Source organism: Penicillium subrubescens (assembly GCF_028828155.1).
Source record: "Penicillium subrubescens strain IBT 31985 chromosome Unknown utg000007l_segment0_segment0, whole genome shotgun sequence".
NCBI lineage: Eukaryota > Fungi > Ascomycota > Eurotiomycetes > Eurotiales > Aspergillaceae > Penicillium > Penicillium subrubescens.
The window spans coordinates 697,011-721,998 of record NW_026643157.1 but is presented as its reverse complement, the minus strand read 5'-3'; the positions used below and the strand labels follow the sequence as shown (position 1 = coordinate 721,998).

The 24,988-nt window shown below is 51.7% G+C and overlaps 8 protein-coding genes across 8 annotated transcripts; 4 read left to right on the top strand and 4 right to left on the bottom strand.

Moving 5' to 3' along the window:
* Window positions 1–433: 433 nt before the first annotated feature.
* Window positions 434–1,839, bottom strand: N7473_010023 (putative integral membrane protein Pth11-like; the record flags this gene model as incomplete). Its single annotated transcript, XM_057155962.1, has 6 exons — window positions 434–911; window positions 978–1,345; window positions 1,406–1,473; window positions 1,529–1,565; window positions 1,621–1,640; window positions 1,698–1,839. 6 exons carry the CDS (start codon window positions 1,837–1,839, stop codon window positions 434–436), a joined length of 1,113 nt encoding a protein of 370 aa, XP_057004617.1.
* A 500-nt stretch (window positions 1,840–2,339) lies between these two features.
* N7473_010022 (uncharacterized protein) lies at window positions 2,340–2,723 on the top strand (the record flags this gene model as incomplete). The annotated part of the gene is made up of 1 exon (XM_057155961.1): window positions 2,340–2,723. The coding sequence occupies one exon, from the start codon at window positions 2,340–2,342 to the stop codon at window positions 2,721–2,723; it is 384 nt and encodes a 127-aa protein (XP_057004616.1).
* A 3,377-nt stretch (window positions 2,724–6,100) lies between these two features.
* N7473_010021 (cytochrome P450) lies at window positions 6,101–8,017 on the top strand (the record flags this gene model as incomplete). Its single annotated transcript, XM_057155960.1, has 5 exons — window positions 6,101–6,332; window positions 6,400–6,587; window positions 6,649–6,773; window positions 6,857–7,727; window positions 7,785–8,017. 5 exons carry the CDS (start codon window positions 6,101–6,103, stop codon window positions 7,914–7,916), a joined length of 1,548 nt encoding a protein of 515 aa, XP_057004615.1. The 3' UTR covers window positions 7,917–8,017.
* Window positions 8,018–8,099: 82 nt separating this feature from the next.
* N7473_010020 (pentafunctional protein ARO1) lies at window positions 8,100–13,105 on the bottom strand (the record flags this gene model as incomplete). The annotated part of the gene is made up of 2 exons (XM_057155959.1): window positions 8,100–8,321; window positions 8,381–13,105. The coding sequence occupies 2 exons, from the start codon at window positions 13,103–13,105 to the stop codon at window positions 8,292–8,294; spliced, it is 4,755 nt and encodes a 1,584-aa protein (XP_057004614.1). The 3' UTR covers window positions 8,100–8,291.
* A 28-nt stretch (window positions 13,106–13,133) lies between these two features.
* N7473_010019 (uncharacterized protein) lies at window positions 13,134–13,547 on the bottom strand (the record flags this gene model as incomplete). The annotated part of the gene is made up of 2 exons (XM_057155958.1): window positions 13,134–13,169; window positions 13,350–13,547. The coding sequence occupies 2 exons, from the start codon at window positions 13,545–13,547 to the stop codon at window positions 13,134–13,136; spliced, it is 234 nt and encodes a 77-aa protein (XP_057004613.1).
* Window positions 13,548–13,825: 278 nt separating this feature from the next.
* Window positions 13,826–17,487, bottom strand: rat1 (5'-3' exoribonculease Dhp1). Its single transcript, XM_057155957.1, has 3 exons — window positions 16,965–17,487; window positions 14,679–16,881; window positions 13,826–14,622 (listed from the first exon to the last, which is right to left on the bottom strand). The coding sequence occupies exons 1-3, from the start codon at window positions 17,269–17,271 to the stop codon at window positions 13,998–14,000; spliced, it is 3,135 nt and encodes a 1,044-aa protein (XP_057004612.1). The 5' UTR covers window positions 17,272–17,487; the 3' UTR covers window positions 13,826–13,997.
* A 91-nt stretch (window positions 17,488–17,578) lies between these two features.
* Window positions 17,579–21,353, top strand: N7473_010017 (uncharacterized protein). Its single transcript, XM_057155956.1, has 5 exons — window positions 17,579–18,031; window positions 18,090–18,140; window positions 18,190–18,385; window positions 18,456–21,058; window positions 21,114–21,353. Exons 1-5 carry the CDS (start codon window positions 17,756–17,758, stop codon window positions 21,198–21,200), a joined length of 3,213 nt encoding a protein of 1,070 aa, XP_057004611.1. The 5' UTR covers window positions 17,579–17,755; the 3' UTR covers window positions 21,201–21,353.
* Window positions 21,354–21,549: 196 nt separating this feature from the next.
* On the top strand, window positions 21,550–24,920 carry N7473_010016 (isoleucine--tRNA ligase ILS1; the record flags this gene model as incomplete). Its single annotated transcript, XM_057155955.1, has 3 exons — window positions 21,550–21,978; window positions 22,053–22,084; window positions 22,148–24,920. The coding sequence occupies 3 exons, from the start codon at window positions 21,550–21,552 to the stop codon at window positions 24,918–24,920; spliced, it is 3,234 nt and encodes a 1,077-aa protein (XP_057004610.1).
* Window positions 24,921–24,988: the final 68 nt, after the last annotated feature.

The window sequence follows — 24,988 nt, the reverse complement described above, 5'->3', positions numbered from 1 at the left end:
GCTCTTGGCTGGAAAGAAAACTTCAAAAGGAAATTCTTTTTCTAATAGTATGCTCTGATGCTACTCTTTGCTAATAGAGTATTCACGAAGCAAGATTGATTGACTAGCGTAGATGTGTAGGAAGCTGAGTCTGTGATTTTAAGTACAGATGGTCATGTAACCGGCTGGGCAGCACCCAAAAGCTACAAACAGCGTTCTCCTGATAGATAATGTTTACACAAAACGTTCGCCGGTAAAGACGGCAGCCACAAGGAGTGTACGTCGCAGAACATTTCAAATTCGTAATCAAGTCCGTGTATATCGATTCCCTAGCACCTCGAGAATACAAAGGGAAATCAGACAAAAAAAAACTCGGTAGACCGCGAGATGTGAGTAAGTAAGAATAGAAAGGAAATTATTAAATACAATATCCACCCAGCCTCATTCAACCACGTTAAACCCCTCCTTTTGGCCGATGAGCCTGCTCCATCGACGAACGATACTCAGTGTTCGACTCAACAGTCGTCTCAATCTCCGTGTGCGCAAAGATCTTTCCATCGGGAACGATAATCCGCTCCTCACTTGAGTTATCTGCCATAGTAGCGCCAATCTGCGTACCCATCGCAATATCTTCCCTGCCATTCATGGTGAGATTTTTTGGATCGGTGACCTTGGTGAAACCGGAGCCGTAGCGGCGCGCGTCGGGGGTGCTAGACCAGGCGTACTTGCGGCCACTGTTGCTGTATTCGCCAATGAAGCGGGGGATGAAGCGTGAGGCGATGGCTTTGAAGGAGGGGATTGACGCGGCGAAGATGGCGATGTTGGTCTCAATAACGGACCAGTACATGGCGCCACTGATGGCGTAGGTGTAGTCGGCTGAGGTGAGCATGGAAGGAATGTAGGTGATTCGGATGATGGAGGAGACACAGGCGCTAAAGGGAGTGTATTGTTAGTTTATTATTCGTGTTTGTTGAAATTCTGGGAGGTTTATGACTCACAAAAGACCCAGGCAGAGAATGAAGATGAGGGCGATCTTTTGCTTTTGGGGCATTTGCAATTTGAAAATAACTCTGATAGGGAGGGTATAGGTAAGGAGATCGGTCAAGATATTCAGAGCAGCGTTGGCGAGGTAGAAGATGTTGATTTGGACGCATTTTCCGGGACCGCCGGCCCATGCCTTGCTGATAGGCTGGCATTGGAAGCCTGCGACGAGCACGAAAGAGAATGCTTGGCTCACGATGACTGCCATCATCACGTATGAGATTCGGGTGAGAGTGCGGTCTCCTAGACGAGTGTAGAACCAGAGCACAGATGTTTTGACGAAGCCGAGACATGCAAGGTAGAACATAGAACTCAACCATACGGCCTAGAGGGTATGTTAGATATGCACAAGGTATAAATCTAGGGGGAGGTAGGGCTCTCATACAAAGGAGTAGTCAACAAGCTTGGTCTTATCAGTCCACTCGTAATGCTCGCCGAGTCCATTGTTCACGGCTATAGGAGATCAGTTTCTGCTTTCCTGTAGACGGATCTGGAAGCCATAACGTACCGACGATGGTGGCACCAATGAATGCCCATGCTAAGCACTATTCGTTGTGTTAGTTGTACAATTTGGATTAATCAGAGAGATGTCTGTCTTACACAAGCGCCGATGATGAGATCTATCAAGATATCTAGTTAGTAAATTGCGCAAGGAAACTGAGTAGAACGTGACTCACAGTCATCAAGACCCATCTTTCCCAGAACATAGATACGTGCGAAGAGTCTCAGCGACAAGACAACGAATGTCAAGACCGCAAAGGCCAAACAGATACCAACGACTGTTGGACCCTGAGACCCATGCTCATCAGAAATAGCCATGGTGATGAAAAGATAATGAATGAGTGAGGGTGTAGAGGATTCGGCGGAAGAAAGTCCAATCAAATGACCTTGTGGTAGGCAAATGGCATCAAGATATGGATGAGAGACACGTTTCTCTTCCTCGTCTTCCCTGTAAAATAACACCAGAACAATGAAGATAAAAGAGAGTACAATTGAAAGTGTCGAACAACCGAAGAATGGGATAGAGCCGAAGAAAAACAAAGCACCCTCTACCCCAGTTTACGGCTTATTGTTCTCGGCCTGAGATGAAAAACGTTAAAAATGGCAAAGTAAAGAGTAAAAGCTAGACCAGACTATTGTACATTCCCCTTTCAGCCTTAGCAGGTTAGTCCAGAAACAAGCCCACGCTGCTAGTGCGCGCATGGTGCATGTTCCTAACTTCTTTTCTAACTTATAGATCCACCACGGATTTCCCAATAGCAGCGCGGGTGGGGATCCAGCACGAGGCTACCAGGAGTAGAAAAGATGTCAACATCGGGATGTCGGAACAACGCGACATGTTTGAAACACACACAGCATCAGAGCTGGCGACCCACGAGGTACAAATCTCTGCCTGTTTTGCCATCAAAGGTCTCCCTGTTTGCAAAGTCCAGACATATGCAGAGAAGCAGCCGAGTATCGAAGAACCCGGTTTCAGGGCGTATGATCTACGGACTCCAATTTTCCATATCAGCCGTGCAGGATCCAGGAGGGAGGCGAAAGAACCGCCTTCCCTAATCCTGAAAGCCCTTAGCCGTGAGATAGCAGCAGGCGTCTATTGTCTGGGCTACATGATCCACTGTCCACTTCCCTTCAACCCGTACTACCCATTGACCTTTGAGGCTGATCCCGACGACCATTGTTTACAGTCACGGGGCGGTTAACATGGACTTACAGTTTGTGTCTTAGGATTAAGAGGCGCTGTTATCGGCTATGACTCCACTCGCTGGGGTGGGAGAACCATTGGGGCCTGGATTGGCCCCAACAGAATGGAGATAGAGCAGGGATAGCTCAACGCCGTCTCGTATCTTGCGGAACAAGGCGTACATATACTTTAGAATTGAAACAGCATCGCGGTTTACAGTCTGACCAAAAGCCGAGTAAGTGCCGGGCATAGTACACGTAGTCTCCATTGTTGGCTACGGAGTGATAACTACGAAATTAAACGGTCATTTGAAGTTGGATTTTCCAGTCACCACAGCGGCTGCACAGTCCAGGTCAAATATCGGATCGTTGTCGATAATAATAGCATTGTATATATGTAGCAAAAATGAGGGTGCAGAAATCACCAATGCGCGGTGGAGAGGGCCTCGGCTGATTTTACCGATGGGGAAGGCTAAGGATCTGGGTTAGATACTGAGGATGTGGATGGTCTTATTTCTGCTGGATCTTCTCATCGTCTCAATTCTTGGTTCTGACGATCCTAATTAGTTGAATGTCCCATACTATTCGAAGGAACACTGTTGTGATGCTATTAATTTTTCAAAAAGCTAATAAGGGCATCTCGAGGAGAACTCAACTACTCCGTAGTTCCTTTGGAATGGCTATTTGCTCGGAAGCATAGCCAATCACGGTCAATTAATGAGTAATAATGAATTAAGATTTCAGAAATTCATAACCCAAAAACTAAACTTCAACTGACAGCCCCATTAGGACGAGTTTAATGCTAGTTACATAGCCCCCAAACTTTGTTCCTGGGCAGTTTGCTTTTTCGGTTCTTCTCTCCCTTTCCCCGGTATCTTCCATTTTGTTTCTTTTGCGCAATTCCCTCTTAGGTACTGCTCTCTGCAGCCATAACAGGATCTCACGAGTCGTCAGGGGGGTCGATGGATTTGCGCGCACCGGCGTTTCATCGAGTGGCGCCCCCCGATCGCTGCCGCTCGCGATGTGCCGGAGCAGCGCGAAACAAAAAATAAGCCACAAGATAATTCGCCCTCAATTACTCCCGATGTTCCGCGAATAACTTCCCCTTTCTCCCACTCAAGCAAGCCTCCCTACACTAACAACCTTGCGATCTGCAGACGGATCCATCGTCCCCTTCCGAGCCGTCCTCCCAGTGGGGGAAGCTACTCAGCTACTGGAGAAGGAGGTCGTGGGTCCCCCAATAGCGACCATCTCCGCCCCGTCATGGTTAAGCGAGATGAGCTAGCCAAGAATCCTTCCAGCTTCCTGGGATCCTTTGATCTGCTGCCACTGCCAGTAGTAGCAATAACATAGGATGGCGAGCTCGAAGATCTATGTTAATTCGCATGTGGAGCGCCGAGTGACAGCAAACAGCTATCATCATTTCCTTGAAGTTTCTGCAATGCCAATGGCTATGACCTTTTAGGGTCAATAACAGTATCCATTCCAAAATCCCCATCATGACTCGGATATCCATCGTCTCCATCTTCGGAAATGCTCCTAAGGAGTTGGGAGAGCCACCACCGCTCGGATCTCCTCCAGTCTCCAGTTCTTAGCCTCCGGAAACTATCTCTGCCCGTTCTGACTCGATACACTGTTTTGGGGCCCTTGGAATCACGGCGCGGAAATCCTCGACCTCGACCATCCGTCCCCGTTATGATCTGCACTCGCCAAGTGAAAACTCCAGCAGCGACGGGGCGAATCATCGATCTTGCTCTTATAACAATATCCCCTCCGTGTCGAGGCACTGGACAGTATGTACGTAGTACGGTAGGAGTACAATGCCATTCATGATTCATGGATAGTAGGGAAAGTCCGCAAGTAAGAAGTCCGCAAGTAAGATGTCCTGGCCTCGAGAATCAACATCATGAAGCATGTCTAATGACATGCTGGCGGCGACAAAGGAGGGCAACTCCGTATATCAACTTAGAAAGATTACCTTGACACAAGCCTTTCCCCTACTGCTAGTTAGTAGTTGGCCTGTTTGAGAGGGACTCAGTAAGCACATTCTCGCTATTTGATTTGCACACATACAAGATGTTGAGCGGTGAAAGGAGTACATGCTCTTCTTTATAAAGTTTACGAGGCATAACACTACGTCTCACTTAGCTTGTTAATGTGTTCTAATTCGTCACCAGCCACTCTATACTCGACGTTCTTCGAAGGTCAAATGCCAATGAACACGTTCATGAACAACCGTCATTGCTTTCCGGGGTCAATCAATATTGCTCCGATAATAGACTGGTCACATTCACCCTTAAAACTGCACAATCGCTTGCAAGCATCGACACTAAATCACTCTAAATCGCGCGAAAAGTGCTAAAATTCGCGGGCGGATCCCGCCACGGGACAGTCGGTCTCAAGCTCCACCCAAGCCCTAACCTGATACCAAAGTTGGATTAAGGCAAAACTAAGGTGCATTGTTAGGCGGGCTTAGTCTCCGAGTAGTGCTGCCGCGCTGCGTACTACACAGGTACTAACGCATGCCCGCGTCAAGCAGCGCCACGAGGAGGACGCATGATCCTCGTCGTTTGTTTGCTTGTTCTTGGATAATTAAGCTGCTGATTGGCATCGTGGACAAAGGCCTTGTTATTCCAATAATGAGTTTAAGAGGACGGGACGAAGGCGAACGACACTTCTGGCCTGACCAGTTGGCTTGGCTCTTTCTTCCTACCGTCCTGGCTGGCTGGTCCACTTCTGATCCTGACAGCACGGGATTCTCCAGCCTTTTTCCAAGTATAGAAGATGATCGTTTCCTCTTCTAACAAACGGGGGCAAACTACCCATGTCTTACATTATTCATGATGAGCTGAGTCGTGTCGAGACGGATTGTTCAAACTGAGTAAGGCCCGGTTCGTTGTCTAGGCACGATGGATTTGGAATCCCCACCGTCTTGCAGCACCGGAGCATCTAGCGCCCAGACTACTAAAGCACCAGCTTGGCCAGACAAAATGATACAACAAGCCGTCGCGGCGATCGCAATGGCAGGCTGGCCAGCAAATGCCGCCGTTTAGACCTAACACCCTAGTGTGACTGTAAAGTACTGACTTGTTCAAGAGAAGGACATCCTTCGCAGAGCCATTGGTCTCCTGCCACAAGTGCCCCCATATGGTCACCCAGTACCGGCCCTCCAGCCAATGAGAGTTTGCTCCTTACTATTCATTCATTCAATCAATGGCCGTTGTATTGGGGGAAGAGGGGCGAATGAGGGGGAGACTACACTTGGGCAATGCAGTAGCATGCAGTAGGTCCTCGGTTCCTGCTTGAGCTTTTTCTTTTGGAGAGTGAGCTTTTCTTCTCTGTGTGAAACATCTCCTCACAATTTCAGATGCTGGGCATTTGATTCCAATTCAACGCAATGGGTCTTGCAGAGCATGCGCTGTCACTAGTGACAGTCACCAATGTCGTCTTTTCTCTCATCGCCTATGTCGTTCTGAAATCTGTTTACCAGATCGTGCACTATCGCTTCTTCCATCCGCTATCGGCATTCCCCGGTCCTTTCTGGGCTTCGGTGACCAGGTTGTGGATTGCGAAGCAGAATCTCCAGGAAACCGAGTATTTGACCGTTTATGACCTTTCTAAGAAATATGGTACGCTTCGAAGAGTTTGCCAGTTGAAATTGCCATACGATTGACTAATGACGATGTACGAAATTAGGCCCCGTCGTTCGCATTACCCCTACCTTGCTGCTGGTCAGCGATCACTCGAAGCTCCCCGAGATCTACCACCGCAATGCCGACAAGACCGGCCATTACATCACGGGTAGCTTTGGCGAGACGGAGAGTCTGTTCAACATGAGATCACACAAGACGCATGCGCTGTTTAGAAAACACATTGCGGGGCCTGTATGTGGGATAGAGTTAGCCATTGCCGCTGGATTGGATCCAAGCTAACACGCGAGCGTAGTACAGCTTCACCAACATTAAGAAAATGGAGCCATTAATCGATGCGCGCATTCGCGAATGGAGCAATAAGCTTGACGAGACTTTCGTCAAGTCTGGCGAGCCTTTTGACTTTGCCTGGTGGGCTGTGTATGTTATCTCATACTTTTTGCGAGCTCTAGGGAACGGAGTGCATGCGTAAGAGTGGACGGAACCACTAACACTATATCCAGTTACATGGCCTACGACATTATCAGCGAAATCGGCTTCGGCGCCCCCTTCGGCTTCATCGAAAAGGGCGAGGATATCGGCGGATTAATCCAAGGCTTCCACGACGGCCTCCCACCCTTCGGCTTCCTCGCACGCATGCACCCCTTCACCTCCTGGATGAAGACAACCTTCATGAAGAAATACCTAGTCGCTACACCACAAGATGACTCTGGAATCGGCGTACTGATGCGCTTCCGAGACCGCCTGATCAAAGAACGCTTGGACGATGTCCAGTCCGGCAAGAAGATCGACCGCATTGACCTCCTGCAGACCTTTCTCGAGGCCCGTACCGAGGACGGCAAACCCCTGGACTTGGAGTACATTCGCGCAGAGGTTCTTCTCGTCTTGCTCGCCGGTGCAGATACGACCGGTACCGCGTTCCAGGCCCTGATCACGTTCCTCTTGTCGCACCCTGAGTCGTATGAGCGCATGATGGAGGAAATCGATACTGCCACCCGTAAGGGCCTGCTCTCTGATGTACCTCAGTACGACGAGGTGCTGGACCACCTGCCTTTCTTCGTGGGCTGTGTCAAGGAGACGATGCGCCTGTGCCCGTCTGCCCCGAATATCTTCCCCCGGTACGTGTCCGAGCCTGGTTTGGACTTGTATGGTAAATTCGCACCTGCTGGAACGGAGATCTCTTGCAACCCGTATCTGGTGCACCGTGATACGGCGCTGTATGGTGAGGATGCGGAGGAGTTCAGGCCGGAGCGATGGATGGATCCAGAGAGGGCCAAGCTGTACAACAAGTATAACTTTGCGTTTGGGTATGGCTCGCGTGTGTGCTTGGGACGGGATATTGCGATGATGGAGCTGTTCAAGGGTCCTTTACAGGTAAGTGTGCCGAGCTTTGTTTGATGCGATATTGGTCTTGCTAACTGTGTTCCCTAGTTTTACCGCTCTTACAAGCCCGAGACTGTGAAGGGTAAGCCCGAGCCTAAGTTCGTGGTCAAGGGAGGTGTTGGTTACTGGAGGGATGTTTGGCTCACCATCTCCAAGCGGCCCCAGGTCCGGTGGGAGTAATTCCCGAAGAGGTGGTTTGATACAATTCTTGGAGTTGACATCACGGTGGGCATACTTACCGCCTTGTGATCAGTTGTTGTGTGGAGACCACAGTGGTGAACGTTGATTAAGGAGTCTATTCTTTTATGTGAAATGAACACGTCATTGGGACATTGAACCCAATATCACGATCAAGGAGAGGGACGGTGATTGAAGATAGAACGAAAATGATTTCACGCAGCTTATCCAGAGAGTATATATAAACGAAAATTTCCACACATTCAAACGTAAAGCCTATGAAAGTCAAACATAAATACTTTTCTCATTCCTTTTGGGATGGACACTGAGATAAGAAGACCATATTTTGAAATCAACAAGAATAAAGAAGGCAACCGATCATGCAGACTCGGTGCCCATGACAGCATCCTGCAAAAAAAGAGATGTTAGCATTGACTTGGACAAAAGCAAATATCATCGCAACTTACCCTGGCAACGTGGTACAGAGGGACGATACCAGTCCAGTGGATGAACTGATTCACGCCCTGACCAACAAGAACCTCCAGACCGGGGATGGTCTTCCAGCCCGAGTCGGAGGCCAGTTGCATCAGCGCAGTCACTGCAGGCTTGTATGCCATCTCCAGGAGGATACGAGGCGACTTATCTGCAACAGACTTGCCGACCAGAGTACCGTCAGCAGTCTGGGCACGCTCGAACATGTGGCAGAGGGTCTCGCGCATGGCAGGGTCGATGGGCCGATCGGCGGGGATAGTACCGACAGCAACCTGGGGCACGGTCTCCAGCTGCTCGTGGTTGTCGACAACGCGAATGTTGTAGCTGGTGGGGAAGGTGGCGACCATGCCTTCAAGCTTGCTGGCGGTGCGGCCAACCACGTAGATGGGGGAGAAGCCCATCTGGTGGAGGGCGTAGATAGCAGCGCGGGCAGTACCGCCGCCACCGATCACCACGGCGCTTTCAGTGCCAGTGGAACCGTAGACTCCAGCGTTGCGGAGAACCTGGACCATGCCCTGCCAGTCGGTGTTATAGCCGATGAGACGCTGAGGCTTGTCACCGTTGGGGACGGGGACGATGGTGTTGACGGCACCGATGATCTCGGCCTCCTTGGCGACCTCGTCGAGAAGCGGCATGATGTCCAGCTTCAGAGGAATGGTGACGGAGGCACCGCCAAAGTCGGGAGCATGGATGAAATCCTTGACATCCTCAACGTTGGTGGTCTCCAGACGGCCGTACTCGTGAGGAAGACCTGCCTCCGCGAAGAGGGTGTTGTGGAGTGCAGGAGATCGGGAGCCAGAGACGGGCGATCCGAAGATGGCAAACTTCTTGGACTTAATCTCACCCATCAAGGCGAGACCGCGGCGGATCTCGGTTGCAGACAGCTGACCAGGGGCGGCCTTGAAGGGAAGGCTCGGATGGGAGACGGGGGTCATAAAGCCGTTCAGAATGCGGCTGAGCTGGCCCTGGTCACCCATGTTGATGGCGATCAACGGCACATTGTGCGCCTCCGCGGCCCAGTTCTTGAACTTCCGCAGAGCAGTGTTGTCGTCGAGGTTGTTAGCAACGCCGACAAGCTTGATGATATCGCCGTACTCCAGAGCACGGTTGTAAGATGGGATCCAGGACATGTTAGCCCAGGAAAGCTTGCCTTCTGGGTCGTGGTGCGAAGCGATGATCTTGGAGTGACCCTTCATCTCGACAACGGTACGGAGCATCTCATCCGGGAAAGCGATCTCGAGATCCACGAATTCGCAGCCCGAACGGAATGCCAAGCGGTACAAGGCCAAGGCAGCCTCGTGAGCGTCGTCAGGGAAGCGACCACCTTGGCTCTTCGTCCGGATGGTGAATATAATGGGAAGCGAAACACGGCGGCGAAGGAAAGACATCTGCTCGGCGACAAAGTCGACGGAGGGAATGTCACTTCCTGAGGCGGTGTCCTTGAGCAGATCAACGCGCAGTTCCACGGCATCAGATCCCACGCAAATCTGGTGCAAGAGATCACCGCAGTCGCGGAGATTGGGCAGAGTCAGCGAGACAAAGAAGGAGTGCTTCTTTTTCTTGATCTCACAGAGGTTGTCTTTCCGGCCAGTCACGACCTGCATGAAACGCTCAAAGTCCTCCGAGGCCAGAGCAAGCTCCGTCGTGTTCGAGTGCTGGCTGTAGTACTGGATGTTGCTGCACTCCTGGAACCAAGGCTTGCGACGCAACCACACGCCCATCATATCCTCAACGTATGCTGGACGGGTCTTGTCAATCTGCAGGAATTCCATGACCTGCTTAATATCGCGATTGATAAGAAGCACATTGCCCTTGTTCTTGTGATAATCGGCAAGCAACTTGCGTGCCTCGGGAATTTCAACAATGCCACCACCGCAGGCAAAGACATACCCGGTGGGTCGGTCTTTCATTGTCCGCTGGAGCAGAGCCAACTCTGCATCACGGAAACCCTCCCAACCACGCTCCTTGATGATGTCAGGGATGGTGGAGCCTTCGATCTTCTCCAACTCGGTATCAAGGTCGATGAAGGGCCGGTCAAGGCTCTTAGCGACCCAGTTACCGGAGGTGGTCTTACCGGCACCGCGCATACCGATGATGAAGACGGAAGCACTAACACGCTCCTCACGACCAGAGGCAGCCAGTTCTTCCTCCTTAAGCTCCTTGCCCTCGAGTTTGACACCGAAGAGCTGCTTCTGAGTGTCCCACCAGCCGGGCCAGGTCTTACCAACGCACTCCTTCTCCAGAATGAGGGTAGACTTGGGAGTTACGAGCGACAGAATGCTGAAACTGAAGGCGACGCGGTGGTCATCATAGCAGTAAATACCACCTGCGGGCTGACGAAGGGTGGACCGGTCAATACCATCAATCTCCAAACCGTCCTCATGCTCACGGCAGACAACGCCGAACTTGGCAAGCTCATCCTTCATGGCCTTGATACGGTTGCACTCCTTGACACGCTGGTTGGCAATGCCGTAAATGCGGGTAGTGTGGTTCGAGCCCTCGCCACGAGCAACAGCAGCAAGGACGGAGGCACCGAGGAAAGCATCGGTCATTGGCTCCATGTCCACGTTTGGGAGGGGTCGGAGAATGCCACTGGCAGGTCCAGTGACAGTGGTAGAGTAATCCGACTGCTCAACAGTGCAGCCCATGGGCCTGAGCACCTCAACAGCGAATCGAGCATCACCCTGCAACGACTTGGAGCCGATGTTGGGGACTGTGCAGGTGGTGCCGGTGAGAGCAGCGATGGCTAGAGGGTAAGTAGCAGAGGAGGCATCGCTCTCAACAACGTACTCAGCGGGGTTGACATAGTGGCCCTGAGGAATGTGGTAGGTGTGTTCCTCGGTGGTGGACTTCTTGACGTCGATGCCGAAAGATCTCATCATGGCGGTCGTCATGTCGATGTACGGCTGAGAGATGGGCTTGCCACCGACCAGTCGCAGAGTCACGGGCTCCTTGGCGTAGGGAGCACACATCAGCAGCGAGGATACATACTGGGAAGAAACCTTAGCAGCCAGGTTGATGCTGCCGCCGGCAAAGCCACCAGAGGCCGCGATCTTGAGGGGCAGACTGCCCTTGCGCTCCATGTACTCTATGCCAGCGCCGTTCACGGTCAGAGCATCGACAAGGTCACCAATGGGCCTTTGCTTCATACGGTTGTTGCCGGTCAGGATGCTCTCGTTGACGGTGCTTGGGTTAGCAAGCGTAGCAACGGTAGTTAAGAAACGGGAGGCAGTTCCAGCATTGCCCAGGTACAGGGATGAGGGACTGGCGGTGATCTTTCCACCCTTGCCGTTCACGACAAGGACTTCACCCTCCTCCTCCCACGAGAAAGTGGCAGCTCCAAGCTTCTCCAGAGCATTCAACATGACCTCAGTGTCATCGGAGTGCAGGAGATTCTTGATACGGCAGGTGCCCGAGCCAAGCGCAGCAAGGACAAGAGCGCGGTTGGAGACACTCTTGGATCCCGGGGGTGTGCATGTTACATTCAGAGTCTTTGGGACACCAGGTTGCACCTCAATGCTGGGAGCCAGAACAACACCAATATCTTCATTAGACACAACGCTAGCCTTGGGCTCGTAGGTGCGTCCAATAGCGGACAGAAGGACAACCTTCTTCTTCGGGCCGTCGTTCTTCTTGTCCAGCGCCATGTTGAACAGAAGCTGGTCCACAGAGCAATGCTTGTCAGCAGTGAGCTTTCGTACCCGTGAGTCCTTCATAGATGTGGGTAGGCCATAGGCAGAAATACACTTGACAATACGAGCAACGGCAACACCCTTCAGAACGCCAAGGTGACGAGCAAGCTCAGCTTCCTTGACCATACCAATAGCAACGCACTCTCCGTGGAGAATTTGAGGAGTCAGAATTGCCTCAATGGCATGGCCGATAGAGTGTCCCCAGTTGAGGAGGTTACGGAGACCACCCTCACGTTCGTCTGCGGAGACAACAAAGGCCTTGTGACGAGCAGAGGCCAGAATTCGGGCCTTCAAGATATCGCGAATACCATCGAAACGGCCCTGGCCGGGCTTAGCCTCACTGCGCGCCGCCTTGAGAATTATATCGGCATTATCTTCTAGCGCAGTGAACTCCTCCTCGCTTGAAATGGCAGCAGTCTTAATGACCTCGGCCATGCCGTTAATGAACTCTCGTACGGGTAGTGTCTCCAGGAACTCGAGATCAATGTAGATCCTTGACGGTTGCCAAATAGCACCAATCAAGTTCTTGCCGAGAGGGGTGTCAATGGCAGTCTTGCCTCCAATTGAGGAATCCACCATGGCGAGCAGAGTGGTGGGGACCTGCACATAACGAACACCGCGCATGTAGGTGGCCGCAATGAAGCCAGTCAGGTCACCAATCACACCACCGCCCAGTGCAATGACCACGGTATCTCGGCCACATGGCGGGTTCTGGCTCAGCATCCAATCTTCAATATCGGCCTTGGTGTGTCGGGACTTGGAACTCTCTCCGGGTGGGGCATTGTAGACGAGCAAGCGCGGGTCAGGTGAAACTGAGGCAGCGGCGGCTTCGAAGGTCTTTTGGAAACTCGGCGTATAGATGGATCCGAGGTTTGTATCAGTGATTAGGACATAGGTGGTCGAGGGCAAGCCGCTGATCAAGTCCTTTGCGACGTAGTTGCGCCACAGGCCGAAATCAGCGACGATGCTCTCCCGACCCAAGATGCTGATCTTGGTGGGTTCGGTCATGATGGCAGGTGAGGATGGAGAACAATTATCAATTGGGGAGGTTCTGTTCTCTACTCAATTCATTCTGTTGGTTGTTAGTTTCCGAAATCGAGTTGAATTGACCTGTTGGGGGATTTCCTATTCCACCCCCACAAGCGGAGCTAGTAATGCAAGGTGCGCACAGAAGGAGAGAGAAAGATAGATATAGACGAAATAGGGGAATTGATGCTGGCATGTTGCCGGAGTAAGAAAGAATTGTGCTTACCTGCAACCCTGGACCGAGAGTCAGCGTTTCACCCAGCAATTGCAACTGGCCAGGAAGATGCTTGAAGCACAACTGACGGCGTGACTCAATAATTCTTTTGCCCTCCGATTTCGCGGCAGATTTGGGCTCACCGCCCTCTGAGTCAGTGCGATGCGGCCGTCTGGGCCACACCGGCGGCAGCTTAGAGTGACAGGTCATGTGGACAGTTCTCCATACCAACTATACCCAGTACAACTCAAGATGTTGCTGGACCATGATTATTGGTCTGCCCCTCGCTTGATTAGTATGGATATATGGTTTATCTACATTGACGGTTACAAAAAGTCATTTCTTAAAAGTATTTCACAGGAATAAGTAACGGTGAACGTAAGGTTATTCGAGTACCTCTAAAATTAGACCTCGGGCTAGAGCTATCGCTGCAGATCATAAGCGATCTGAACGTTTACACATCTACAGAGTCAAGAACCAGAATAGAAACCAGAATGCTTTGTGGAATAAACTAAAATCCATGTACCGATTTTTATTAAAAACATTTTACAAGCCTCAAAACACCGTTTCCCGTCCAATCCTTTCGCGGATCCTAAAATATGCTAGTAGATACAGCAAGATTCATAGCGAGGATGACAGAGTCAGGACTCCGTCCCCCCTCTAGTAGCGGTTGTAACCTCCACCACCACCACCACCACCTCCACCGCGGTGACCGCCATAATTATCACGGTTCTGGCCTCGGAACCTGCCTCCACGATGACCACCGTTGCCTCCGCCGCCTCTACCCCGATCCTGGTAGCCACCATAATATCCTTGTTGTCCTTGATTTCCTTGGCCTTGTTGGCCTTGGTACCCTTGATAACCTTGGTTGGGTCCCTGGTTGTAACCTTGATGACCTTGATATTGGCCAGGACCTTGGTGCGAGGGGTATTGATGGTTCATTCCGCCACGAGGAGGCCCAGGTGGACCCCTGGAGTAGTCACCAGCCCCTGGGGCAGGAGGTACCCATCCAGAGGGCATGGGTGGCATACCGCCCGGAGGTGCATGCATGAATCGCGGATCAAGATGCGCGGCGAACGGATTCGGCCGATCTGATGAGTAGTCCATGTGGCCACCACGTCCGCGGCCGTTAAGTGGTGCGCCACCGTATGAACGTCCGGAGTGCTGGGCCCGGCCCTTAACCGCGCGAATATCAGCGGAGTTCAGCATCGGGGTCGCAAACTTCACACCGCGAAGTAGCATGGACTTGTGAATGTGAGTAGATTTGGGGATCTTATAGTTGACACTGAGAAAGTTGTTAGTAAAGAACAGTTCGTCACAAGAATGAACCAATTGACTTACGTGAGAGTGTGGTCGTCATCGAGACTCGGCATGCCATACTCCTGCAGAGGTGAGACAAGAGAGCCGTGAGGAATATAAGTATCATTGCGCTCAACCAGGCCACCGAGGCCTTCGCTGATGCGCATGTTGAGCTTGTACTCAGGCGGCCCAGGCTTCTTGGAATAGAAGTTGCCTACTAGATCTTGATAAAGAGGGTGTTGTTCTGACATCAACAGCACTTCCTGGCCGTGGGTGTTGCGGATTCGCTCTTCATCAGTCAATAGAGGATAGACCTTTTCCATCGCAGCGAGAAGGCGCTTCTCGTCAATGAAAGGAAGAAGAATCACACCCTGCCAGGCAAATTTCTTGCCATTCAGATCCAAAGCGAAATCCTCTGGGTAAAAGTCAATGATCTCACTTTCCGGGTTGCTCATGAGATCATGGAAGACCTTAGGCAGCGCGTGGTTCGACGACGCTGGCAAGACTCCCATCAGCTGCTCGTAGGGCCTAAATGGCTTGCCCTTGTCAAACTCAATGACCATGTCCGCAATATCGACAAAGTCGGCAGCGAACGGAGCATAGTGATACGGGTAGTACCAGTCCCAAGAAGGACAGCCCTGGAAGTAGTAGAGAAGGACCCAAGCAAGGCCTTCGGCGTACGCACGAGCGACCTTGTGGCGGAACTCATGGTCCTGGGGATCGACACCGAACTTTTGCTCATAGTACCGATCCGCATAACCTGGCTCCCACAGCTTGACAGTGTCTGGTGGCATTTCATCATTGTTGTTGGGCTTTGGAGGAGGCACGGCAGGTGAATCTCGACCGGGAGTTCCTGCGTCTTCTGTCTCTTGCTCAGTTGCCTCCGTTGATTCATCGACCTTTCTCTTTCCGAGAACGGAGGGAGACGTCGGCTCAGCAGCGCCTTCCTCGTTCTCCGCTGTAGCAGGGACTTCGTCAGCCACGGGCTCACTCTGACTGCCCTTCATAAGTTTGCTCTTCAATACAGCAGCAGCGCTCTTGTTCTCCATGTTGGCACGATATATGGCTCCGCGGTTGACAATCATACTGTGGGTCAGGTCTTTGTCCTCCTTCGTCAAGTGTGCACGAGAGGGCTTGATGAGTTCCAGGCCGCCAGTTGGGTCTGGGTCAGCCTCACCCTTGGAGCGCTGTTTGGCGTTGGCATCATAGACGGGAGAGCTACGTCTTCGCTTGCGAGCACGCTCTTCATTCCGAGCCTGATCTTGCTCCTTGCGTCTCTTCTCGTTGGCCGCCTTTCTTTCTTCCGCCTGCCGACGGCGCCGGAAGATAGCGTCCTCTTGCTTAGCCAGACCCTGCAAAATCAGCTGAGCCCGTTTCAGATCAACATGGCCGTCCTGGGTCAGATATCCACCCATAGCCGGAATGTTGTCTCGCCAGATGGCAATCAGAGTATCGATACCATTCTCACGGATATCTAATGAAGGCAAATGAGGCAAGAAATCGTTTCCAACGAAGAAACACATGAAAACCCAGTCGTCCAGTGCGCGCTCAAGATCGAAGGGGAACGGTTGCTGAGGAACCTGCATCTCGACAGCCAGGTATTCTCGAAGTACAGAGACGTGAAGCCAAATGAATGGCTTCAGCGGGGAAGCGTGTTGCTTTTCATCAAACTCTCCACTCTTCTCCTTCGCTTTACCTGTGCACTCCTCAGCTTTGTGCCCAACCTGACCACATAGTCTACAAGTCCGAGGCTTCGACTCCTGGAAGAAGACATCCTCACGCAGAACCCGGAAGTGGGGCTCGTGAGTAGCAAGACCCAGCATGATCAGATCCGCATCAAGACCGTAAATTACATGGCGGGTGTTGGGATCGTGCTCTGGAGATGCGCGTTGAGAACGCACGAACTCCATGATCTTGTGTTCTCCCTCTCCGGGAACTGTTGCGTCGGAGATAATGATCTTCATCTTCTCCCATGCTGGATCAGTGTTAAGCTTGTAGGCAATCCAATAGCGCAGCGAGGCGGCGAGAATATCCATAAAGGGAGTTCCGGGTGTGATCACGTTGCTATCCCACGTCTTCTGGATGACTTCTTCTCTGATAGCGGCATCACCAGTCTTCTTGCTTTGTTGCTTGTCGAGTAGCTTCTGAAGCTCCTCCTTCTTCTCGTCATTCTCTCGGGCTTCTTGGGCGGAGCGGAATCGGCGTGCGCGCTGCTGGTTCATCTTGGCTCTTGGTGCAACACCATCTGTTTGTTTAATAAAGGTTGTAAGCATGAACGTTCACTTGAGACTTGGCAAACAAGTAGAAGGGTTAAGCATAAGCACGTACCGATAGCAATCATAAGCAGTTTTCTCGGCCGGACCATGTTGATCACACGGTCGGTGTACGTAAAGATCTCCAGCATCATCTCCTGCTCATTGGCGGGTGGAGGCCTGCCCTCTGGATGGGTACATGGGTGGACGATACCGTTCATGTCCAGGTAAAGATTGTCCATCTCCTCGCCGTTGGGGTTGGGACGCGTGCCGTCGACCGGAATCACCTCTCCATTCACTTCCTGAGGCAGTTCCTCAATCACCGAAGAGACAATCTTCGGATACTTGTTGGAAAGCCATCGGAAAAGGGCGGGAACACCCATGTTGGCTATGCGACAAGCGCGTGTCTGTCAGGTCTCGTAGAAGTTGGCGCAGCGCTCGAGCTAATAGCGAACGGGGAACACGCTTCGCGCAGTGTCTTTCAGCGAGCTTTCGGATATCCTTTACTCGACTCTCAGTCTTATGATCCCTGCGACACCGAGTAGAACACAAAAAAATATAGATGCAACCGCGTATGAGATAACGGCGCAGAGAGTGGGTGAGAAAGAACTAAACTCGAAAGTTTCTGCGACTGCAGAGGATTGGACTTATCCCCGGGCGGTCGGGCGTTCTGCGCATCCGGCGAGGATCGGCCCTTAGTCCCCTTTGGCCGTGTGGGAAGGCCAACTTTACTGCAATCAGCTCTGCAATCAGCTACTTCCGGGTTTAACCCCCAAACACTTCTCTTCACATTTTGACCTTCCTTCGATGCCTGCCGATTCCTTTGCCTACGGTCGGTAGTGACCATGAAATTGCGACTCAGCTGCGATGTTCCGAATCCTTGAATCGCAAGCTCCGGCCAAACAAACGGCTACGGACACAATCGATGTTTTGAGCAGTAGGTTGCAGAGCGCAACCTTGTTGGAGGATCGACGTGCAGCGATCCAGGGTCTCAGAAGCTTCGCGAAGCTCTATCCTGCATCGGTAGCTTCTGGCGGTCTTCGATCGCTGATCGGCTGTCTGCACAATGATCGGGAGGATGTGGACACCATCAAAGTGGTCCTCGAGACCCTTTTGATGCTGTTTACTCCAGAGGAGACAAGTGTGGGTGATCCCGACGGCCGATTCTTTTGAGGACAGAAGACGCTGATAGATTTTGTAGCCCGAAGCGTCAGATGAGATCGCTCTCTGGCTGGCAGATGAATTCACTCAGGTAGGCTACTCTGGCCAATTAACACCTAACTAAACTAACAGTTTGTTAGCGCCAAGACAATATCACTACTCTGCTCGATCTACTCGAAGCTCGAGACTTCTATTCGCGCCTGTATTCCCTCCAATTGATGTCCCATATCTGCAATGCCAGACCGGAGCGAACACAAGAGTGCATCTTCACCGCGCCATTGGGTATCTCAAGGCTGGTGAATGTGCTTACAGATACCAGGGAACCTGTGAGAAACGGTATGGCGCACTTTGCTTTGGATTGTTCCTCTTGGTATATCCTGGTTAACAAGTTATGTTCTTTCAATAGAGGCTCTCGTTCTGCTTATCGCCTTGACGCCCGCCTCGGAAGAGCTTCAGAAGCTTGTCGCCTTCGAGAATGCTTTTGAAATCATTTTCTCTCTCATCGAAGCGGAGGGTGCCTTGACCCTTGGCACTGAAGTCGTCGAGGATTGTCTCACTTTGCTCGCCCATCTACTAAAGTTCAACGTTTCCAACCAGTCGTTCTTTCGCGAAACTGGATGCGTGAAGAAGGTGACGAAGCTTCTCCACGAATGTCAGCTAGAGCTGGCTCAAGGTGAAGACACTCCTGCGCAATGGACTCTCGTTCACAGAGACAAGAACGTTTGGGGTCTGCTGGCCATCATCCAATTATTCCTTATCCGTGGTGGCGTGGGGACACCCATGAACCAGACAGCTTTCTGGCAGAATGGTGTGACGGAGCAGGTTCTCAGCATAGCTTTCGGCCAGAAGTTCGGCGTGAATGTCACGTCCAAGGCTTTGGCAACCTGTGCTGATCTAATCCGCGGAAACTCGCCATTGCAGGAGAGCTTCGGAGACATTGAAGTCTTATGGGGCTCCCAAGCACCAAAGGATCAAACCGCCAATGGCCATGTGGAGGAACCCGAACGAATCAATGTTATTGAGGCGTTCTTGAAGCTCAGTCTCCAGCCTTCTCCCAATAGCATGCTGGATGCACGTCTCGCCGCTTGTGAATGTATGAAGGCATTCTTTGCCCATCATCCCGGGATTCGCATGCATGTTCTTAAGCGTGCCATCGAAGGCCACGTCAGCGGGCAAGATCGAATCCCCAACATTCTATCTGTCCTACTCATAGCACCAGATGCGAGAGGTAATGCTGACCCATATCAAGTTTGGATGGCGTCTGTTCTGTTGTTCCACCTAATTTTCGACGACGGCGAGGCAAAAGCCATCGCTATGCAGGTTACAGAGGGTGATGCCGAAAGTGGCGAAGAGGTAGTCACCAGTGTCCAGTCGGTGGTTGGCAACTTGATCACTGGATTGCAACGTGGCGACGATGAAAGGATTACCGTGGGCTACCTGATGTTACTCTGCGGCTGGCTTTTCGAGGATCCGGACGTCGTGAATGACCTTCTCGTTGAGGGCAGCAGCATTCAAACACTTTTGCAAGAGATCAAGCACCAAAGAACTCCTAGCAAGTTGATACCTGGCCTCTGCACCGTCTTGTTGGGAATCATCTACGAGTTTTCGACCAAGGATTCCCCGATCCCACGAGTCACATTGCACAAACTGCTCATCGAGCAGCTTGGAAGAGAACAATACATTGACAAGATCACCAAGCTGCGAGAATGTCCCTTAGTTCGTGACTTTGAGGTCTTGCCGCAAACTGCTGCAGGGCAGATCGATGGACTACCTGAGGTTTTCTTTGATCGCTCATTTGTTGAGTTCCTCAAGGATAATTTTAGCCGTTTGATACGAGCGATCGACCGGGAGCCGGGCTTCGAGGTCTCTGTTGTTGCCAATGGTGTCGAAAAGGGTGTCTCGCGAGATCTGGTGGACTCCCTACGCGCTGAATTGGAAGACCGAGGCCAAACAATTCAAAAACTGGAATCAGATCTCGTCACTATCCAGCGAAAACTTGACCAAGAACACCTGGATCATCGGAAGACAAAAGAATCGGGCTCGTTTGAATTATCGAAAGCCCAACAGGCACTTCAGTCTGTGCAGACGTCACATGGTCAGGAACTGTTCAAACTGGAAGAGCAGCATAAACAGTCGAAAAACGAGCTTCTCAAACAACATGGTGAACAACTTCGTGCTATTGATAACCAACTCAAGCAGGCCTCGACCGAATATGAGCGCAAGGGCACGAAAATGCAAGAACATCACAAGCAGGAAGTTGCTAGCATGCAGAAGACCATTGGTGGGCTGGAGTCAGAGCTCTCGAAGGCTCGGGAGAAGCATGCTGGTGAAGCTGCTGCCTTGAGAAGGACAGTCCAGGACTTGGAGTCCGCCCTCAGCCAGTCAAAGAAATCCAATGCGGGTCAGGTTGCGGATCTTCAGCAAAAGCTTCACAGTCTGGAATCCACCATTGATTCCTCCAAGAGCCAACACGAGTCCGAGATCACTAGTTTCAAGACTACAATTCAATCTTTAGAATCCGATCTAGCTGCTGCAAAGGCACAGCACCAGGCCGAGATTGCTGATTCCAAGCAATCCCTTGCGGCTGCCAAGTCTGACCTTGAAAGCGCCCAAGAAAAGTCTACGAAGGAGATTGAGAAATTGAAGGAAGATTTCTCATCCAAGATATCTGCGCTAGAGGCTCGCGCTGCGGATGCCGAGCGCAAGGCAAAGGAGGCCGAGTCACAAGCCTCGGAGAAGTCAATGAAGGACATCCAAGCTGCCAATGACGGATTCTCATCCAAGATCTCTGCACTAGAGACTCGCGCTGCCGAGGCCGAGCGCAAGGCAAAGGAAGCCGAGTCACAGGCCCAGAGCGCAGCTGCAGCGCTCAAAGAGATCAAGGCCCAACTTGAGCGGGCCCAAGCAGAGGCCAATGAGAAGGAAGAAGCTCGCCAGGCAACCCAAACAGAATTGGATGACCTGTTGATCGTCTTTGGAGATCTTGAGGCTAAGAGAACTGAGGATAAGGTACGTGGCCACTTTTGACCCTTTTATCTTACGAGAAAACACTAACCGTTTTTAGAAACGGCTCAAGGACCTCGGTCAAGAAGTTTCCGAGGCTGAGGATGATGATGACGAGGACGAGGAAGATGACGAAGACGAAGAGTAGCGGATTCAATGTTTTCCTCTTCGTATATAGCCACGATGGACCACCATCCTCAACCCTGCATCTATCTAGCGCGCTTGAAAATCTTATGCATGACTCATTTCGAGGTTTTGACTCTATTTGTCACTATCTGTCCAAAACTTGCGTGTGATCCATCATCAGCTCCATGATTCATTCCCTGTATAGTTCGTATTGCTGGCTGTAGAAGTTGTAGAAGGCGGTGAGTGGGCGGAGGGGCTGTGATTGCAGGACGCACTGGCAAAAAATGTGGTGGTGGGGGTGAGTCACTTCTCTTTTCATCTGCCCCTCGTCCCCCTTGGAAAGCTGAAGTCGCCAACCAACTTCAAGCGCCATGTCTATCGATTTTCCTGCCGAGGAGGAGCTCATCCTCAAGCGGTGGAGGGAGATTGATGCCTTCCAGCGCCAGGTCGAGCTCACTCGAGGCAAGAAGCCATATACTTTCTACGACGGCCCGCCCTTTGCTACCGGTCTCCCTCACTATGGCCACTTGCTGGCTTCTACGATCAAGGATATCATTCCCAGATACTGGGCGATGAAGGGTCATTATGTTGAGCGACGATTTGGTTGGGACACGCACGGTGTTCCTGTCGAATACGAGATCGATAAGAAGCTCGGCATGTCCGGTCTGGAGGCTGTCGAGAAGCTCGGAATTGCGAAGTATAACGAGGAGTGCCGAGCTATTGTCATGCGATTCGCCGCTGAATGGCGTCAGACTATCGAGCGTCTAGGTCGCTGGATCGATTTCGACAACGACTACAAGGTATGTTCTGGGCCCAAACAGCGTCGCGTGATTCTGGAAGGAAATCTAACGGACCTATTTCAATTGGCATATAGACGATGAACACTAGCTTCATGGAGTCCGTCTGGTATGGTCTGCCCACAATTGCCGTATATATTGCTAGACTAAGTTACTGACGTCTTTTGCACAGGTGGGTTTTCAAGGAGCTGTTTGACAAGGGCCTTGTCTACCGTGGCTACCGTGTTATGCCATACTCGACCGCCCTGAACACTCCCCTCAGTAACTTCGAGGCCCAGCAGAACTACAAGGATGTGCAAGATCCCGCCGTCGTCGTTACTTTCCCTCTGTTGAATGACCCTGAGACGTGCTTGCTTGCATGGACTACCACCCCATGGACCCTTCCCTCCCACACCGGTCTTTGCGCTCACCCAGACTTCGAGTACGTGAAGATCTACGACGAGGCCACCAAGAAGAACTACATTCTTCTGGAGTCTTTGCTCCGCACTATCTATAAGGACCCAAAGAAGGCCAAGTTTAAGATTGTCGATCGCATCAAGGGTTCTGACATGCTTGGATGGAAGTATGAGCCCCTGTTTGACTATTACTACGAGGAGTTCAAGGATCACGGCTTCCGCGTGTTGAATGACGGCTATGTCACGGCTGAAGACGGTGTGGGTATTGTCCACCAAGCCCCTGCTTTCGGTGAGGATGATTACCAGGTCGCTATCAACCATGGTGTTATCAACGAGACCCGTGTCCCTCCGAACCCAGTCGACCCTCAGGGTTGCTTCACCGCTGAAGTCCGCGACTTCGTTGGACAGCACGTGAAGGAGGCCGACAAGGCCATTATCAAGCACCTCAAGGGACTTGGTCGCATTCTTGTCGACAGCCAGATTACTCACAGTTACCCCTTCTGCTGGCGCTCTGACACACCTCTCATCTACCGCGCGGTGCCTTCATGGTTTGTGAAGATCACCCCCATCATTCCTCAGATGCTGGAAGGCATTGAGGAGTCCCACTGGGTTCCATCGTTTGTCAAGGACAAGCGATTTGCCAGCTGGATCAAGAACGCTCGTGATTGGAACATTTCTCGGAACCGTTTCTGGGGGACTCCTCTCCCCCTGTGGGTTAGCGATGACTACAAGGAAATTGTCGCCATTGGAAGTGTCGAGGAGCTTAAGAAATTGAGTGGTTACACCGGTGAACTCACCGATCTTCACCGTGACAAGGTGGATCACATTACCATCCCCAGCAAGCAGGGTAAGGGTGAACTCCACCGTGTGAGCGAGGTGTTCGATTGTTGGTTTGAGTCCGGCAGCATGCCTTATGCCTCCCAGCACTACCCCTTCGAGAACAAGGAGCAGTTCGAGAACAGCTTCCCCGGTGACTTCATCGCCGAGGGTCTCGACCAGACCCGTGGATGGTTCTACACTTTGACCGTTCTCGGCACTCATCTGTTTGGCAAGCTTCCTTTCAAGAACTGTGTGGTGAACGGTATCGTCCTTGCTGAGGATGGCAAGAAGATGTCTAAGCGTCTCAAGAACTACCCGGATCCTTCCCTCATCATGGACCGCTACGGTTCGGATGCTCTGCGTCTTTACCTGATCAACTCCCCAGTTGTTCGTGCTGAGCCCCTCCGCTTCAAGGAAGCCGGTGTCAAGGAGATTGTCAGCAAGGTTCTTCTGCCGATGTGGAACAGCTACAAGTTCTTTGAGGGCCAAGTTGCTCTTTTGAAGAAGGCCTCCGATGTCGACTTCATGTTCGACCCCAAGGCCGAGACCACCAACACCAACGTCATGGATCGTTGGATCTTGGCCAGTTGCCAGAGTCTTCTGATGTTCGTTAACCAGGAGATGGCTGGTTATCGTTTGTACACCGTCGTGCCTCGTCTGCTGGGCCTGATTGAGAACACTACCAACTGGTACATTCGATTCAACCGTAAGCGTCTGAAGGGTGAGAACGGTGTCGATGATACTCTGCATGCCCTGAACACCCTCTTCGAGGTCCTCTACACTCTTGTCCGCGGTCTTGCTCCCTTCACCCCCTTCATCACCGACAACATCTACCAGCGCCTTCTTCCTCACATCCCCGAGTCCCTCCGTGCCGAGGATAGCCGCAGCGTTCACTTCCTGGGCTTCCCTGAGCCGCGCCAGGAGCTCTTCGATGAGGTTGTGGAGCGCCGAGTTGCCCGCATGCAGAAGGTCATTGAACTTGGCCGTATCTCTCGTGAGCGTAAATCCATTGCTCTGAAGACTCCCTTGAAGAGTCTGGTTGTCATCCACCAGGATCAGCAATACCTTGATGACGTTAAGTCCCTTGAGGGCTACATCCTCGAGGAGCTCAACGTACTCGACCTTGTTCTCTCGTCCGACGAGGCCAAGTACAACGTCCAGTACAGTGTCAATGCCGACTGGCCGACCCTGGGCAAGAAGCTCAAGAAGGACGTGCAAAAGGTCAAGAAGGCTCTGCCTTCTCTGTCTAGCGATGATGTGAAGAGATACGTCGCTGATAAGAAGATCGTGGTTGATGGCATTGAGCTGATTGAGGGTGATCTGGTCGTGAAGCGTGGTATCAAGGAGGATTCGGGCTCATCAGGCATGGAGACCAACACTGATGCCGATGTCATGACCATTCTGGATGCCAACCTGTACCCCGAGCTGGCTCACCAGGGTATCGGTCGTGAGATCATCAACCGTCTCCAGCGTCTCCGTAAGAAGGCCGGTCTTGTCCCCACGGACGAAGTTAAGATGGAGTACATCGTCCTCTCGGACCCCGAGAACATCGGCCTTAGCGAGGCCTTCAAGTCCCAATCTCAGGCTATTGAGAAGGCTGTTCGTCGGCCGCTTGATGAGCGCACCCTGGTTGATGGCAAGTCCCCCAGCGCTGAGGAGGAGGGTACCATTGCACAGGAGGACCAGGAGGTGCAGAATGCCACCTTCTTGTTGCGCCTGGTTAAGCTGTAAAGCGTTTGATGGGATACATGAAAATAAGATGATGTTCTGTGTAGATAGAAGTTTACTATCTGCTTCAT